The 16,810-nt window shown below is 33.8% G+C and overlaps 1 protein-coding gene across 1 annotated transcript in view; it reads left to right on the top strand.

The window, feature by feature from the left end:
- Positions 1-780: 780 nt before the first annotated feature.
- frmpd2 (FERM and PDZ domain containing 2) overlaps positions 781-16,810 on the top strand; it is a 22,430-nt gene continuing 6,400 nt past the window's right edge. The window contains exons 1-22 of the mRNA XM_059530136.1: positions 781-978; positions 2,693-2,814; positions 2,903-3,066; positions 3,210-3,275; positions 4,102-4,275; positions 5,057-5,126; positions 5,203-5,272; positions 5,441-5,579; positions 5,660-5,731; positions 5,838-6,012; positions 6,751-6,886; positions 6,966-7,104; positions 8,086-8,238; positions 9,712-9,897; positions 10,613-10,772; positions 10,848-11,004; positions 11,941-12,026; positions 12,107-12,184; positions 12,261-12,368; positions 12,453-12,569; positions 16,065-16,243; positions 16,319-16,417. Of these exons, the coding sequence (XP_059386119.1) occupies positions 2,694-2,814; positions 2,903-3,066; positions 3,210-3,275; positions 4,102-4,275; positions 5,057-5,126; positions 5,203-5,272; positions 5,441-5,579; positions 5,660-5,731; positions 5,838-6,012; positions 6,751-6,886; positions 6,966-7,104; positions 8,086-8,238; positions 9,712-9,897; positions 10,613-10,772; positions 10,848-11,004; positions 11,941-12,026; positions 12,107-12,184; positions 12,261-12,368; positions 12,453-12,569; positions 16,065-16,243; positions 16,319-16,417 (2,649 nt within the window). The 5' untranslated portion in view covers positions 781-978; position 2,693. The remainder of the gene's footprint in view (positions 979-2,692; positions 2,815-2,902; positions 3,067-3,209; positions 3,276-4,101; positions 4,276-5,056; positions 5,127-5,202; positions 5,273-5,440; positions 5,580-5,659; positions 5,732-5,837; positions 6,013-6,750; positions 6,887-6,965; positions 7,105-8,085; positions 8,239-9,711; positions 9,898-10,612; positions 10,773-10,847; positions 11,005-11,940; positions 12,027-12,106; positions 12,185-12,260; positions 12,369-12,452; positions 12,570-16,064; positions 16,244-16,318; positions 16,418-16,810) is intronic.

Below are 16,810 nucleotides of genomic sequence, written 5' to 3' on the forward strand. Positions count from 1 at the left end.
AAGATTTTAATTAAAAAAACACCAGTGAATGGGGTAAAAATGTAACATATCCACTTATTTAATTACATTATCTACATTAAGACAGCTGTTTTGTATTACGCATGTTCTGAAATGTTAAGTATGCAAACGAGACTTTATCTAATTAAATATACATATACATTGATTGGTAAAAATTTATATCCTGATTGCACTGCAAGTCGCTTAGGATAAAAGCGTCTGCTAAAAGCATTAATTTAATTTTTAATTTAATTTAATTTAATTTACAAAAATTATAAGCATAAGGTCAAATTTAAATATGGGTATGGACACAAATTGATTAAAATGACAATTATACTAATTTTGGGTGCATGCTTTTTAATATCTCCAACTTGGATCCAAATACTTATTGTTATGCGTTTAAAATTGTGCATTTAATCAACAACTCATGTTAAGTATATTGATGTCATATGATAATGCATTAACTTTTCTTTGTTTCTGCTATATCACTATAGGTTATAAAAGAGAAACATTATTATTTCTTGAGTAAGTAAGTGCCGATTACAATAATTTAGTCATTCAATTAACCAAAACGAAAACATATGAGGGATCTACACTTCCAGAATGCATCATGTAATGGCATCATAAGAATATACTGTACTGGACAGCAGTGACAGTGTCACACTCCACAGTCAGATTAGTGGAGGCCTGTTGGGAGTTTGGACACTGATTGGTCGCCCACTGACCTGTCAAACCTTTCCTCTAATCCAATTGAGGTCTTATGACTGGACTCTAAAAACAGGACTAATTAAGCCAAAACGTAGAAGAGACAGCGTTTCAATGGTGGATATTCCCGGATAATAACAGTGTAGCCGGTGATGTTGATAATTATAAAGGAAGTGTATTCATATGTAAGAGAGGCACAGAGCAAGATGCTTGAGGGGATTTATGCTGAGCTGAAGACATCCGGGGGACAACTCTGCGTATATCGAATGTAGAAAGGTAAACGTTCTTTAACTAACTTTAAATAGTCACTGTCTTATAACACAGAGATGTGGGAAGCATTATTCTTCAATATATAAGACGTTTAGAATCTTAGTAACAAATTATTTATATTCCTCTAGTCAGCATTTTTAAACCTGCATAGGTCCAGATATGCCGTTTATGACAGGTGCAGTAATGAAGTTTACAGTGATTTGCCTATTCATACATGGTGATTATGATATCATCTGCATTAAAAATAGTATTGCACATGACCCTTTTCAACATATAAGTGTTTTGTAGTAATAGAAAGACCAGTGATTCAAAGAAAGTGACAGTCGTGAGGGGCGAAAGTCATGATAATCCACTATTATAATGCACTGTAGACATTTTGCTGCATAAATGCAAATATAAATATATTCAAATCACTATATATATTTTATTTATATAGTAGAATAAAATGAAAAAATGCAGCATTACAGCATTGCAGTTCAGTGACCAGGATTGCAAGTGTGTGAAAACGAGACTGACATGAAGTACAGAAAATGTTCAGTGATTAGTTCTGTTAGTTAGGCTCTTACGTGCTATGCAATATAGTTCCCCCATTTAACAAGTAATTAAAGAGGTAATTACTTAAAGAGGTGTGCTGGAGACTGTACTTTAGCTAATTATAGCTTGCCAATCTACGCAAATGCATTAATTTACTCACCTTCATGTCGTTCCAAACATGTAAGACTTTGTTTCTTCTGTGGGACACAAAAGAAGATACTTGGAAAAAATCGTCTCTCTCTTTTTTCTTTTTTGTGTGCATGCATTTTGTTTTAGACCCCACTGACTGTTTGACAATTCTTTAAAATATATTATTTTGTGTCAGCTACTCAAAATAAGTCGAGACTTTAGAAAAGTATATGGATTTACCATGGATTTCTGCATAAAATGGTCATAAAATTGGATTTGATATTCTACTTAGCCACAACAATACACATAAAGTCTGCTTAAACAAGTAAAACACAATAATATGTGAACAAACAGTGTAACGTTTACAATGCAGGTTAATTCCTAGGCTAATAACTTATCAAAATATCAAAATTAGCTAAAATTGTGAACAACTTCATGTTATATAAGATTAGGATGAGTTTGTGTCTACATCAGATTTGGATAAATGTAGTATTGCATCAGTGTCTCATCAATGGATGCTCTGCAGTGAATGGGTGCCGTCAGAATGAGAGTCCAAACAGCTGAAGAAAACATCAGAATAATCCACAGCACTCCAGTCCATCAATTAACATCTGGACGTTTTTAACTTACTTAAGACGATATACAAGTCCACAATCATATTGCTTTCTCCAGTTAAAAAGTGTTCTGGTCTGAATCAGGAGAGAAATCTGCACAGATCAAGCAGATCTTATAATAGATTGCTTTCTTACAAACACACAGCTTTTGGCTTCACAAGATGTTCACTGATGGACTGGAGTGCTGTGGATTACTGTGATGTTTTTATCAGCTGTCTGGACTCTCATTCTGACGGCACCCATTCACTGCAGAGCATCCATTGATCAGACACTGATGCAATGCTACATTTCTCCAAATCTGATGAAGAAACAAACTCATCTACATCTTGGATGGCCCGCATACATTTTCAGTAAATTCGTATTTTTCCGTTTCAGCTATGAAGTCCAAGGGTTCATGTAATTTTTCACGCAGCTGTGTGATGTGTGTAACTTGTGTCTGACAGAATGAGCACATTTGTGACACTGGCGGAGGTGCTGGAGTCACGGGGAGCTCCTCTGGAGGAGGACGAGGTCTGGGCTCTCCTCCTCGCTGCTGCAGAAACCTTAATCTCCATCTCCACTAAAGGTAGAGAGATGTTTCAACTCTTTTTCATACTCTTATCCTTGATTGCCAACACAATCTGTCACCATTTCATCTCCCACCCTTCATCCAGATCCTGGAAACATGTGCTGTGTCATCAGTCCCGGCTCCATGCTCCTTTCTGCAGTCGGCTGTGTTGCCTTTAAAACCTGTGGCCGATCTGAGGACATGGGCTCATTCGCTTCCCCGGAGATGTCACAGAGCAACTCTTCCACCAGAAGACAGGCCACGGAGAAGGTGAGCTGACCTCAAAGTATTGAAGATAGTTTTCAGCCTGACCTTCCTGCTGAAGGTTAAGAGAAGCAGCCGTGAGTGTCTTAAGATGATGAGGTTTATGACAAATCAAGACTAAATGTAGCATTTATTTGCTCTGATTTTAGATGGTGGTTTACTCACTAGGCATGACTCTCTATTGGACAGTAGATTATCACCTTCCACAAAATCAGGTGAGTTCCTTTTCAATTCATTTGATTCACAAAATAAAAACACATCTTTGCCATGGGATTGCCATAGGATATAAAAAAATATAAAAATATAAAGCAAATTTTTTTTGGTGGTACAATCTACAGTTCAGCCAGAATTAAGTATTGGATGATGTCTAAATATATATCTATATTAATAATAATAAAAATAACTGCGGAAATAATTGATTTGATCATTGGATTGCAAATATAAATTGAAAATATTTTGTTCTCCCATGTTTGTATTATGTTTTGTAAAATGACATAAATTTGCATAAAAAAGCGTAATTTAGATTTAATTTTGAAACAGTGTTTATATTTTCCTTGATTTTTTCTGCTTTTTCCATTAATTTTATTTTTAGTCATTTTATGTTTTTTTTTTTGTTTTTTTCAATATAGTTAAACAGTACATCACTTTAAGTGAAAATAAGAAATGTAGTTTTGGCTACTAGCTGAAATAAATAGTATTTTTGTATTTTATTTTATTTTAGGTAGCTAATGTTTATTTTATTTTAAATAAAAGTTAGTTTTAGTTTAAGTTTTAGTTAACTATTATAAGCTTGAAGATTAATATTGCTTAGAAATCAACACAAAATATTAACTATATAACTATAGAACATTCATTTAATTAAAAAATGTTATGCTTATTGGTCACAAGAATTGAGGCAGATTGAACTCTTTTTGTTTCTCATTGGATGATGTCAAGAATCCCCAAAAAGGAACAAAACAAATGAAATCAGCATTAACTCTTGTCAGCAAGCTCAGAGTTAGTGCTCCTTTAATGAGTGTGAACGCACCTGTTCTCCTGCAGCCGGTCCGGCTCAGTGACAGCCTGAACAGTGTTTTACTGAGCATGTGTGAGGATGTGGCTCACAGACGCATGAACCTGCAGACGGTGATGGAGACGTGTCAACAACACCATACGAGCGCCGTCCTGCCCCGGCCACAGAAGCCCATCAGACAGATGGCACAGGAGGTTCTGCAGGTAACTCACTTTAACATTTGGTAACACTTAATTGTGGTTTAAAACAAAAAGTAAAAAAAAAAAACAGATTTGGGGCTAACACTGAAACTAATATGACAGTCTCTCACTGTAAGTTCACTAAAAGACATATGCGAGTGTTGGTAATAGTGAGCTACTCTGAAAATAAACTGGTGCAGGATTTATTTTGAAACAGCTTTCAGTCAGAAATTGCCAGTAAACTTCAAAAATAAGTAAAAGAAAAGCTGTTTTTAATTATTTTTGTGTGTATATATTTAGATAATAATAGTTTTTTTAAATACATTAATATATATATATATATATATGTTCTCCATAATAAAGCAAACGAAAATTTTTTAGTATAGATTTTTTTTCCAATTAAAATCTAATGAACTAATTTGTTTGTTTGTTTATTCAATCAATTTTAAATAATCATAAATGTCTATTTTGCATAATCTAAACAATAATATAGAATCATAAAGTTAAACAAATAACAAAGTAAAAGTAGATGTTTAATATTTTATTTAAGTTAATGTCAATTTCAGTCTTTATATATATATATATATATATATATGCATAAAAAATGGAAAAATATAAAATTATAATACATAATTTTATATAATATATTTTTACAAATATTTCTGATTCTGATATTGATGTTGGTATATATACATATATATCTTGACAAGGTAAAAAGGGTGTTGTTTTACACGACCATCAAGGAACACGGACGGCATTCAAATGTTCTCTTTAAAAACAACAGAGTATCGCTTTTGATTTCTAGGCTGAAAGAAACCCCGATGATTCAGCTCATCTTACAGACCGAAGCCAGAGGCTTAGAGAAAGACTTCGAGGTACTGTCTGTTTCATGACCTCCCAGAGTGGCATTACTCTTAAAGTAAGTAGTTTAACGCTCTTGTTCTGCGTTAGGTGCTTCCTGTCAGAACTCTTTCTGGTCGTTGAAAGACAACAGCACACGGTCACCAGCAGACTTCAGCAGGTCAGCACAAACAAGAATTAGAGCAAAAGAGCTTCAACTTGCTTAAAGAGTCAAACTCTTCAAATCAGGCGACTAGAGTAGATTGTGTGCAGCAGGTTTAACATGTTGATCGTTCAGAGGTGTGCTTTATAGAGTTAAGATCCTAACTCACTGCTCTTCATCTTCTAGAAGTCATAGCTCACACCAAAAGAGCAGAAACATGGCATGGCTGAGCCAAAGTCCTGTTCTGGACAGACGGCGTCACTTCAACTCAAGGTCAGATCAGCTGCTTGGCTCTTCATTCAGCCTTAATGAACGGAAAATCAAGGTAAGGAGCTAAATGTGCCCTCATTATTACATTTCTAAAACGTTCCAGTCGGAGTAATTCTCGTCTGTGTCGGTCCTCAGGACACGGGCCCAGAGTTCATCCAAATGCTGGAGGAGCCTCTGGTGGATTTAGAGCTGCCTAACTCTATAGTGGTTGGTTTAATATCGCTATTGGCTCCACTCCAAGCAATCTGTTACATAGTACTAAGAAGAGTCACTTCTGCACTTATTTCCTCTGTCCTTCTCTCTTTCTAAACAGTCAAACAAAGGGAGGTCACGATCAAACCAAAGGGACTTGAGGGTGATGATGCCAAACGGACAGAACATTCTGCTCAAGTGTGATGTCAAGTCCCGAGGAGCCGACGTCTTCGATATGATCGTCGCTCACGCCAACCTCGTGGAGCACTTTTACTTTGGCCTTGCATATAGTGATGGTAATACACCTAATAGTCATATTTTAATAACATTATAGTCTTTATTACGGAATTTGTTTTTATTTATTTATTTATTTTTTTACTTTCACTAATTGTGTTGTGTTTTTGCCATTTCTTTTAAATATATTTCATGTTTTATATAAGATTTTATTCGTTTTTATTTCATTTTTAGTTATCGTAGTACATCGATTCAGACTAGATTTTTAATGTTTTATTTCAGTTAATGCATCATTTTTTATTTATTTTTATCTCAAGAAACATAATTGCGATTTTGTTTTGATTTTCATGTTTATAAAGACCCTGGTTTGGCATTCTGAAAAATATAAATAAAATAATATAACATAAATATTTAAAACATGTATATATGATACATAATTTAATATAATATATATTTTAAATATTTCTAATTCTTATATTGATGGTGCTTTTATATATATATATATATATATATATATAGGAAAATAAAATACATTATTTCATTTAACATTTATTTCAAGTGACAAAATTGTGATCCTTTTACTTTTAATTTTAATGAACTATAATCAAGCTGGTGTGGTATTTTGAAAATAATAAATACATATTTTATTTAAATAAAGAATCTTTTTCAAATAATAAAAAATCTAGAATATATAATTTAATATATCATTTTTAGTATTTCTAATTGTTATACTGATGACTAATTATGTCAGTGTGAATGATGTGTGAATGAATTCGTAATATTTTCTTTCTCTTTTTCAGATATTGAATTTTTCTTTATTGACAATGACTCAAAAATATCCAAAGTTGCCCCTGGCGCCTGGAAAAAAGGGCCCTCTGCCACATTTGTGCTTTATTTCCGCATCAGATATTTTGTGACTGACGTCTCTGTTCTTCTGTAAGTCTCCTTCTTTCCTTCCTTTAATGATGTGTTTGGATCTGTCTCTGTTGTCTAACTTTGCCCTTCATGGCCACAGACACAAGCTGACCCGTCATCAGTACTATCTCCAGCTGAGACGGGACGTTCTGGACGATCGTCTGTCCTGTAACGAGGAGACCTGCTTGTTTCTTGGTGCCTTGGCTCTTCAAGCAGAGTTTGGGGACAGTGTACCCGAGGTACTCTACATCAGTGCTACTTCAGGATCACTGAGATATATCACTATAGTGAATACTTTTTTATTATAGCCTGAATGCACTGTAAGTCACTTTGGATAAACGTGTCTGTAAATTAAATTAAATTAAATTAAATTAAATTAAATTAAATTAAATTAAATTAAATTAAATTAAATTAAATTAAATTAAATTAAATTAAATTAAATTAAATTAAATTAAATTAAATTAAATTAAATTAAATTAAATTAAATTTTTATATATCTATATAGCTTTTATTTGTTTTGGTTGTAAGTTTTAGTAAATTTAGTTTAAGTTATTTTAGTCCATCAAAATAAGTTTTCGATTTTTTTAAGTTTTATAATATTTGGACTATTTTATAATACTTTAATATTTTATGAAAATATACAATAATGTGATATATATATTTTATTTATATAATTTGATTTGTATTTTTTATGTTATATGTTTTATGTTACAATTGTTATTGTGTCTGCTGGGTTTGTTTACAATTGTTTTCATATATATATATATATATATATATATATATATATATATATAGATATATATGTAAATGAAAAAAAAATATATATATATATACCGTATATATATATATATTTTTTTTCATTTATATATATGTTTTTATTTCAGATAATGAGAATGTTTGTTAAATGTTTTTTTTTATTATTATTATGTCAAAGTATTTTATTTCATTTTTATTTTTTCTGATTTTAGTTAACAATATTAATCATGCTCCAAAAATATTTTCAGTGTTACAGTCATAAATACTTGTGTGCTATCTGTGCAGTGATGTCACGCCTGTAAATGGTGCCACAGAAGACAAAAATAAATAATATCACGTCTTCAGGAAGCATTGAGAGCGTATCAGGTCAAATTTCTATTAAGCTGATGCTAGATGGTTATGCAGTGAACTAATCTGATGTAACGTGTGTGAGTGTATCCTTGGGTTTTCTGTGTCTCCTGCAGGTCTGGGGGAAGAACTACTATCAGCCGGAGCATTACGTCTCCAAGAGGGTTTTGCAGAAAATGGCAATGCCTTGCCTGAAAGAAGAGCTGCTCCGGTTACACGCCAACAACGCAAACATGAGCCCAGAGGAGGCGGAGCTTGAGTTTCTCAAGGTTACATTCACTTCTGTTCTTACTGACAGCACACACAGTATGTGATTAAAGGCCATCATCGTTTCATTTTACTCTTTTATATGAAGTGTGTTTGGGTTAGTTGTCACACATTTTACTCTATTCATTTAACCCTAAGAATACTCATTTTTACAAAGGGGTAAGTTGTCACAATGGAACCAGCCATAATTTTTTCAATTAAGTTAAATCTGGAAAATATACTGTATATGAAAGAATAAAACTGAAATAGGTAACATAGAGAAATATTAAACATGATACAAATTTGAAAACATGACATTAATAAAAAATTCATATTGAGAATACAGTTCAACCTTTAAATTTAAAACTACTTTTCTGAGTGTATATCATTGTGGTTTTATTGTGTTCACTTCTTTATCTGACAGCTACAGTAAAAAGAGGACATATTCATACAAAAATAATATTTATATTAATTATTTTATAGAGTCTAAGGTTAGTGAAAACACACTTTTTCATAATTAGACATTTGACACGAAAACCTCATGAGATGAATGTTGTGACAAGTTACAACTAGCTTTTATACATTGTTTTATTTTATTTTTTTATTTTTACATTATCCATTTTATTTTTATATTTGAAATGGACTTTTAATAATTCAATATTTTTGTTATTTATATATATATATATATATATATATATATATATATATATATATATATATATATATATGTATATATATATATATATATATAACAAAAATATTCAATTATTAAAAGTTTAACTAAAGTTCTAAAATGTCAATCAAAAATATAAAAATAAAATGGAAAATGGAAAAATAAATTGTACTTTAAAAAAATAATAAAAGCTAGTTTAGTTTAGTTAATTTAGTTTAGCTTGACATAGTAAAAAAAACTAAAACTAAAACTGAAATATAAAGAAAATAAATATGTTTGTAGATATATATCTATATCTATATATATATATCTATATATATATATATAACTTATTTTCTACATATTTCGGTTTAGTTTTAATTATTTTAGTATGTCAAATTAAACTAAATTAAAATAAGAAATGTTTCCTTGGCAACAAACTGAAATTAAATATGCTTACATCTCTTTTTTTTTTTTAGATTTTTTCTTACTCTATTTCAAATAACAATTCAATAATGGCTCAATGAAGTCAGTTCTTGATCTTTGAACTTCTAATGCAATGACTTTCAAACATTTTTCAGTGTGACTTAAGTGTCCAAATCCTTTTTAGGGCCACATTTCTTAGTTCTAATAGAGAATGAGAAGAATGGAAAATGTGACAGCTGCATTTATTTGAGCATCATGTGACAAAATGCTTTTCATCTGGCCATCTTGCATTTATTCAAAGCTGTAAAGGCTGCACGGGCTGCCGGCCAGATATCTGTACTGAACAGTTTTTCTGGAAGCGCTGATGTCTGCTGGGTGTCCTGCATCACACCATCTGTCCCGATGACTTCCTCCACAGAGCGTCCAGCAGCTTCCGGAGTACGGCGTGCTGATCCACCGCGCGGCGCGAGAGAAGAAGCCCGTGTTCGGAGAGCTGCTGCTGGGAGTCTGTGCCAAAGGAGTCGTTGTGTATGAAGTTATTAATAACTCCCGAACCGCAAGCCTTAGATTCCACTGGAGAGAGACGACCAACATCACCTCAGCGGTGAGTCCACAAACACCGTAGTTATTCAGAAAAATTATTTTGGTTACGATACGACAGCAAGAATATTAAAAACACTTCCTCCTGTCCAAGATTAATGTGCGCACTATGAGTAAACTATTCTCAGATTTTCCCTTGAATAGCATATAGTATACAATATAAACAGTTGGGTTATATCGTGCTCATTTTTGTCCAAATTTATTACATTATTTCTAAAAAAAGTTGAAAAAATGGAAAATGTTTTCTACTATATTTTTATTTATCTTTGAGGTTTTTAAAGTCATAAGTTTAAGACTGTAATATAGATATATATATATATATATATATATATATATATATATATATATATATATATATATATATATATATATATATATATATATATGTATATAGATATAGATATATAGATGAAAGAAAAGAAAATAAGAAAATTGAAAGAAGTCTTGCATGCTCGCCAAGATTGCATTTATTTAGTCCAAAATGAAGTAATATCTTAAAACATTACGAATATTTCAATATATTTTAAAATGTAATGTATTTGAAACAGAAGTCTTTCGCGTATAAGTGTTTTTTACTGTTACTATATCAATTTAATACTAGTTCATTTAACTGATTAAAATAAAATAAAAACTGATAGATAGATAGATAGATAGATAGATAGATAGATAGATAGATAGATAGATAGATAGTCTTTCTTATTTTGTTCTCCTCAACACAGCGATGTAAGTTCATCATTGAGACCAGCACCAGTAAAAAGAAGAACATCTTTCTGACCGAAAAGTCAAAAGTGGCCAAATACCTGTGTGACCTCTGCTCTGCACAGCACAAGTTTCACAAAGAGATGAGCTCTCGCCGGCTCACACACAGCCTCGCTTCAGGTCAGTCATGTTCACGCAGTCTCAGCTGGGCTTCCCTGTATTGAGCAGTCAGCAGCCGTGTGCATGTGTCTGCAGAGGACAGTATGGTGCAGTATTCAGCCGCCTGCAGGACTCAGAACGACCAGCTCAACGGAGAACGCCTCGACGCCTCCATGAGCAGGTTCTGTGAGGACGTCGCTTCCCGCATCGAAGCAAAGATCAAACAACAAAGAGACTTACTAGACCGCAGAGGGTGAGGACACATGTGTAACCATCACCTCGTCCGTCTGGACGGTTTTTCTTTGTCATGCACTGAGATTTCCAGCTATTTAGCTTACATAACATGACTTATTTTAGACTAGTGGAAATAAAACATCCAAAATACATTTTTATTAAATGATTATTTCAAGTGCTTCTGTGAATTTCGATTAAGATGCATATATTTAAACTACGTTTTTCTCTCAAAATGAGTTCGTTTCTCCACTTCAGCAGCACTTTTATTCACCGAACTTTATAGTTTTATTACTGTCTATATTCTGTGTTCACACTGAATTATATAACATTTTATTACTACTATTTTTTTTTCTGGATGTTGAATATTATTATTATTTTTTTATTTATTTTTTGTAACTTTTGGAGATTTTATTTATTATTATTATTATTATTATTATTATTATTATTTATTTTTATTATTATTATGTTTTTTTTTTTTTAGCTTTTGGGATGTTGAACCCAGTCAAAAAAGGCCACCCTAAGAAAAAATTGCTTATGAAATTCTTATTATTCTATATAATATTGCCAAATATTGGATTAAGTCTTTTTATTCACTTGTTTTCTTCAGTTTTTGAGTGAACATTGCCAAAATGATCCACAAATAATACTTTTTCAATAAAAAACTAAGGCTTAAGCTCAGATGCATGAGTCCTACTACCAATCAGCCCCAAAAAGAAAAACAAACCCTGTGCTAACTGAAAGAAAAAAACGAGTTTTGGTCATAATATCACGTAATTTTTTAAAAGGTTATTCATTTTTGACAAAGAACACAGATAGGATTTTCATCACAGAACATGTGTCAGTTAGATAAAATTTCAGAAAATATGTAATGTGATTATTCAGTTTGGGCAAGTATGATATCTATTAGTTACAATTTGAAAAATTCACCTGTAATGTCTGTTTGTTTCCCTTCTAGATCTCAAAGTCCAGCATTTCAGAGAAGCTCTTGTAGCTCTCCAAAGCGTTGCTATGAAGTCCCTTCAATGTCCTCACCTTTAAGAGGTATGACAATCAGCTCATGATATGAACCTCTTCACACGGTTTAATTGGGAAACAGCACAATGCAATGTCCTTTCTCATAGATACTCCAACACCTGTACGATCTCCAGAGAGGGAAATAATCTGCGTTTCCCTCAAAAAGGATCCCAAAGTTGGCCTGGGTAAATGGATTCTGGACTCAATGTAACTTACTGCTATGCAGAATATTAATTCACTCTTTATTCATTTCGGCTCTAGGTATTGTAATTGTCGGAGAAGACAATGCTGGGAAACTGGACCTCGGGATCTTCATCGCATCTATAGTACCTGGAGGCCCAGCGGACCGAGATGGACGCATCAAACCAGGTGAATGCTCACGATCATCAGATAAAGTGCACTCAGAAGTCTCTGTGAGAATATGAGTGAAGCCGAGCTCTGTGTTTCTGTCAGGTGGTCGACTGATCTCTCTGAATCAGCTCAGTCTGGAGGGCGTGTCCTTCAGCGAGGCCGCTGACATCATGCAGAGCAGCTCCAATCAGGTGGAGCTCATCGTCTCACAGCCAAAAGGTACCATCTTGCTTTTTGTAATCCACTGCACATGTGAGATAACATCAGCACACTCTAAAAACAAGTGTTCTGGGCTTAACCAGGTTCTAAGGATATGTTTACATGACAATGATGTACTGAAAACTAAAAACTTTTTGAAAGGTGATGAAGATCAGCGAAACCATTAAAAGCGCTGTATTATGCATGCCAGGCATTTTGGTAAAGGGGACATCGGATGCCCAGTTTTTTTGCAAGTTAGTATGATTCTTTAGGGTCTTCGTGAAATGTCTGCAACATGCTTTGGTTAAAATTTCTCAGTAGTCATGTGAAAAAACAACACCCTTTTTACCTTGTCCAAAACGGCTCTGTTCACAGTGACCCATTTTGGTGCATGTCTCTTTAAATGCGAATGAGCTCTGCTGACCCCACCCCTCTGTCTTCTGCAGAAGAGGAAAGGCGATTTGCAAATAATCATACAAATATAATAAAGTATAGGACTTAATTTCTCTGGATGTGCAGCTGGATTACGAATAGTGCTGATCACTGAATCTGTGAACGGCTTGCTCTGAGAAAGTGCTTATGATTTGTGGGGATTTAAAAACAAGGGTGGATTTTTATTATTATAAGGTGGTTGTGTACACACACTGCCAACACATTTAAGTTCAAACACCATGTAAAAGTGAATTTTGCATCCAATGTCACCTAGAGAAACACGTGCTTGCACATATACCTGAACAATTGGAATGTGCATGATGTCACCATTTTTTATAACAGTATCATTTTAATTAGCTTGAACTTTTAAACCAGTTTTCAACAGTTTGCGTTTTCAGGCCCCAAAATGTCGTGGTCATGTAAATGTTTTCATTTTTTAGTTGAAAATGGTGTTGTGTAAAACTACAATCGTAAAAATATTAACGTTACTTGAAACAAAATGTACATTATTTCAACTAGTTGCCAAAGCAACATTTCTCAGTGCATTTCCCTGAAAATATTAAAACATTAGAATGTTTGTCGACCAATCAGATTCACGCATTCTACGGCCCCGTAGTATAAATAAAAAAAATTACTATTTTTATACTAATTAATTTAAATTAATTAAAACTAATTAATTGACAAAGACACCCAACAAAATTACTAAAACGTTAACTAATATTAAAATGCAAGCGGAAAATGCAAAAATGTAAAATATTAAACAAAAATATTATAGTATCTTAAATATACTTATATAACATTGGGCTCAACAACAACACCAAAGAAGAACAGTTTGCATTAATCCTTTTAAGTTTGAGAACTGATAAATTTATGTTCAACCAAAAAACTGAATAAACACAAATGTATAAGTTTATTTCTCATATAAATGAAGTTGTTCCAGTTTCAACATTAATGAGTGGTGGCTCTGTAGAACCAATTCATCTTTTCTAAAATAAACGACTAGAGCAGCACATGATAAAAGTATCTCATTTAAACGTATAGTATGGAATTTTTGGCCACCAGGGGTCACTCAATCAAAACAATAACATAAGACGTACTTTGATGACGTCGGGAAAGAGCGTAGGCTCATGGGAGTTGTTGTTCATTGGAACACGCGCTCTGTCGCTCCCCACATTCCTCACTCATTTTAACTGAGGCCGGTGACACACTGGATGCGTGGCGCAAGCGTCTCAGCTGCGTGGCGTGTCAGTTTTTAATTCGGCTCCCATGTTAATAGGTTAGAGCTTGCAGACTGCCTGCGTGAGACGCGCGTCTCAGGCCCGGCTCGAGGCGAACGGAAACCACATGCATGCTAAGAACCGACGCCTATTTTTCACGTGACACGCACGCGTGTTGGAAGCGTTTCCAGGCAAAATATAATAGGAAAATATGTTTATATGTAATTTTGTACACAAATACATATTAATTCATGACATTTTGATTTTTGAAAGTCAATATGTTGACATAAATTCAAATTTAAATGTAATTTAAAAAATACTGTTGACGGTGTCCTTTTTCAGTAGGCTTTATATTTATGTTCAACATGAAGTAAAGATATTGTTGTCATGAAGACAAGAGCCTGGTCTGTCAGCGGTCTCCCTCTGTCACCTACAGCAGCAGCAGCGCGCCACACTTCTGGCACGCAGCAGAGACGCCACGCATCCAGTGTGTCACCGGCCTTAGTATTTTGACAATCACGTATTTTCGAACGGAGAGATATATGAATTATCAGACCCCTATCAAATCAATTTTCCATCTAGCTAGTAGTAATATATGTTAAAAAAACACGGTTGCCTTTCGTTAATAATTATAATTATGTTTATAGTATGATATCGAACAAGATAGTGAACTGCATTTGAATCTACTTTATCCAGCTAGATATAGAACACATGTAGATTTACATTATACTCTACATGAGAGCTAGTCCGTCTGCGTTTTACACAAGACATCATCGTTTCACAAAATATACGGATAGATATTTAGCTGAATGGATGCATACCTGTTTATCAGAATGCAAACATCTCTCTGTAGTTTCAGTTTGTCACGAAGCTCTCTCTATCTTGGAAATGCAACTCCAATATTTACCCGTGTCTCGTTTCTTCTCTCGTCCCAAAACCTTCTCAGGTCATTTATTTCACCCGTACGTTTGCGCTTCACAGAACGTGCAGGCAAAGCATAATAATGATCCATAACTAAGTTATTGATTGAGGTATAAATACTATTATAAACAATATAAATATAAAATATAATAGTCAAGGCTAGCTACTACTTTTTCTTCTTCGTCTCGTCTTTGCTTCTGTTCACCTTTGTATTTGGCGGTTCCGCAGGAAGTTAGATAAACTAGAGGGGTCAAAGTTTATATGACGCCATAGACGGGCGACAAAGCGGAAATAAAGAAACGTGCCGTGTCTTCTAATTAAACTATAATTTTCTCCGGATTTGAAAGCTCGTGGAAACTGTCGGGATAATGTAAGTACACAACTAAAAAATATATATAACATAGATATAGTGATATCTGCTATTTTTAAAGCAGAAAAATTACATATTGCGCCTTTAACGTACTTTTAACAAACGAGCAAAATATCACTTGTCACTGGCATTGCTCATTCAGTATCTACAAAATATCTACAAAAATATCAATGGAAGTCTTTTAAATGACAAATATAACATTTAACACTGTAGCAGGTCTTTCCCTTCACTAAAAAACACTTAAAATAACACGTAATTTAAACATTTATTTCTTCTAATCCAGTCTTATGCAAAGCATGCTACCACCTCCTAGTTCTTTCAATTTGATTAATTTATAACATCTTATTAAAAACAAATTCAGTTTAAATTACATGCAAAATTACATTGATTTCGAGTCATCAATATAATGTCTTATCAAATAAAAAAAAATGGTTCTGTAACCATGCACTTGTATGTTGTAAGTTGTGGTGCCTTGAATTTCTTTTTGGAGTGTAGTTTCTAAATGAAAAGCCAGCACTGCTCATATAATCCTGCTTAGAGATGAATGAAGTAAAGAATGCGTTGTGAATGCATCAGCTCTGTATAAGCGCGGAGGCGCTGGTCCTCTGGCCGAGAGGAACTATGAGTCTCAGAGCACTATACTGGACGACGGTCGAGCAGGAGACGACTATCTGGACGAGCTGGTCAGTGTTATGATGACCCCTAAAGGAACGAACCGGCTCCATGTTCCTGAGGTCCGCATCATAAACGCTCAGGTACTGAAACTGTTCTGAGTTATAAGATAAGACAGAGAGGTGAAAGAGATGCATGTCTAACAGATTGTATTACAGGATGATTATTCCAGGTCAGCGTCTCTGATCAGCCTGAGACCTGAAGACTTTACTGTGACTCTACAGAAATCTGGAGGGAGTCTGGGCATCAGTATCGCTGTAAGCTCACTACGTTTTATAGTTCTTCGGACTAAACACAGGCACATAGAATACATATGTTCAGAAATTTAGACAACCTTAACAAGCAAAAAAAATAACTCTTTCCCTGGCATTGATGAGTTATCTCATCATTTAGAAGACAACGCTTCGCCGCCAAAGATGAGTTTTTACGGCTTTTCATGTTTTCACTGTTGTTATACACTCGGGGGCGCTATTACACATCTTCTGAACGAGTACAAAACCTCCCGAACAAAAACACACGTGAACAGGACGGAAAAACTAGCGATCTCTTATATAAACAGATGCATATGACAAATAATGCGATCATCAGCAGAAAGACATATACTTTAAATGAAAACTGCATTATTGTACGGAGTAAAAAATCTGGGAAGT

Source organism: Carassius carassius, chromosome 39, assembly GCF_963082965.1.
Source record: "Carassius carassius chromosome 39, fCarCar2.1, whole genome shotgun sequence".
NCBI classification, from domain to species: Eukaryota; Metazoa; Chordata; class Actinopteri; order Cypriniformes; family Cyprinidae; genus Carassius; species Carassius carassius.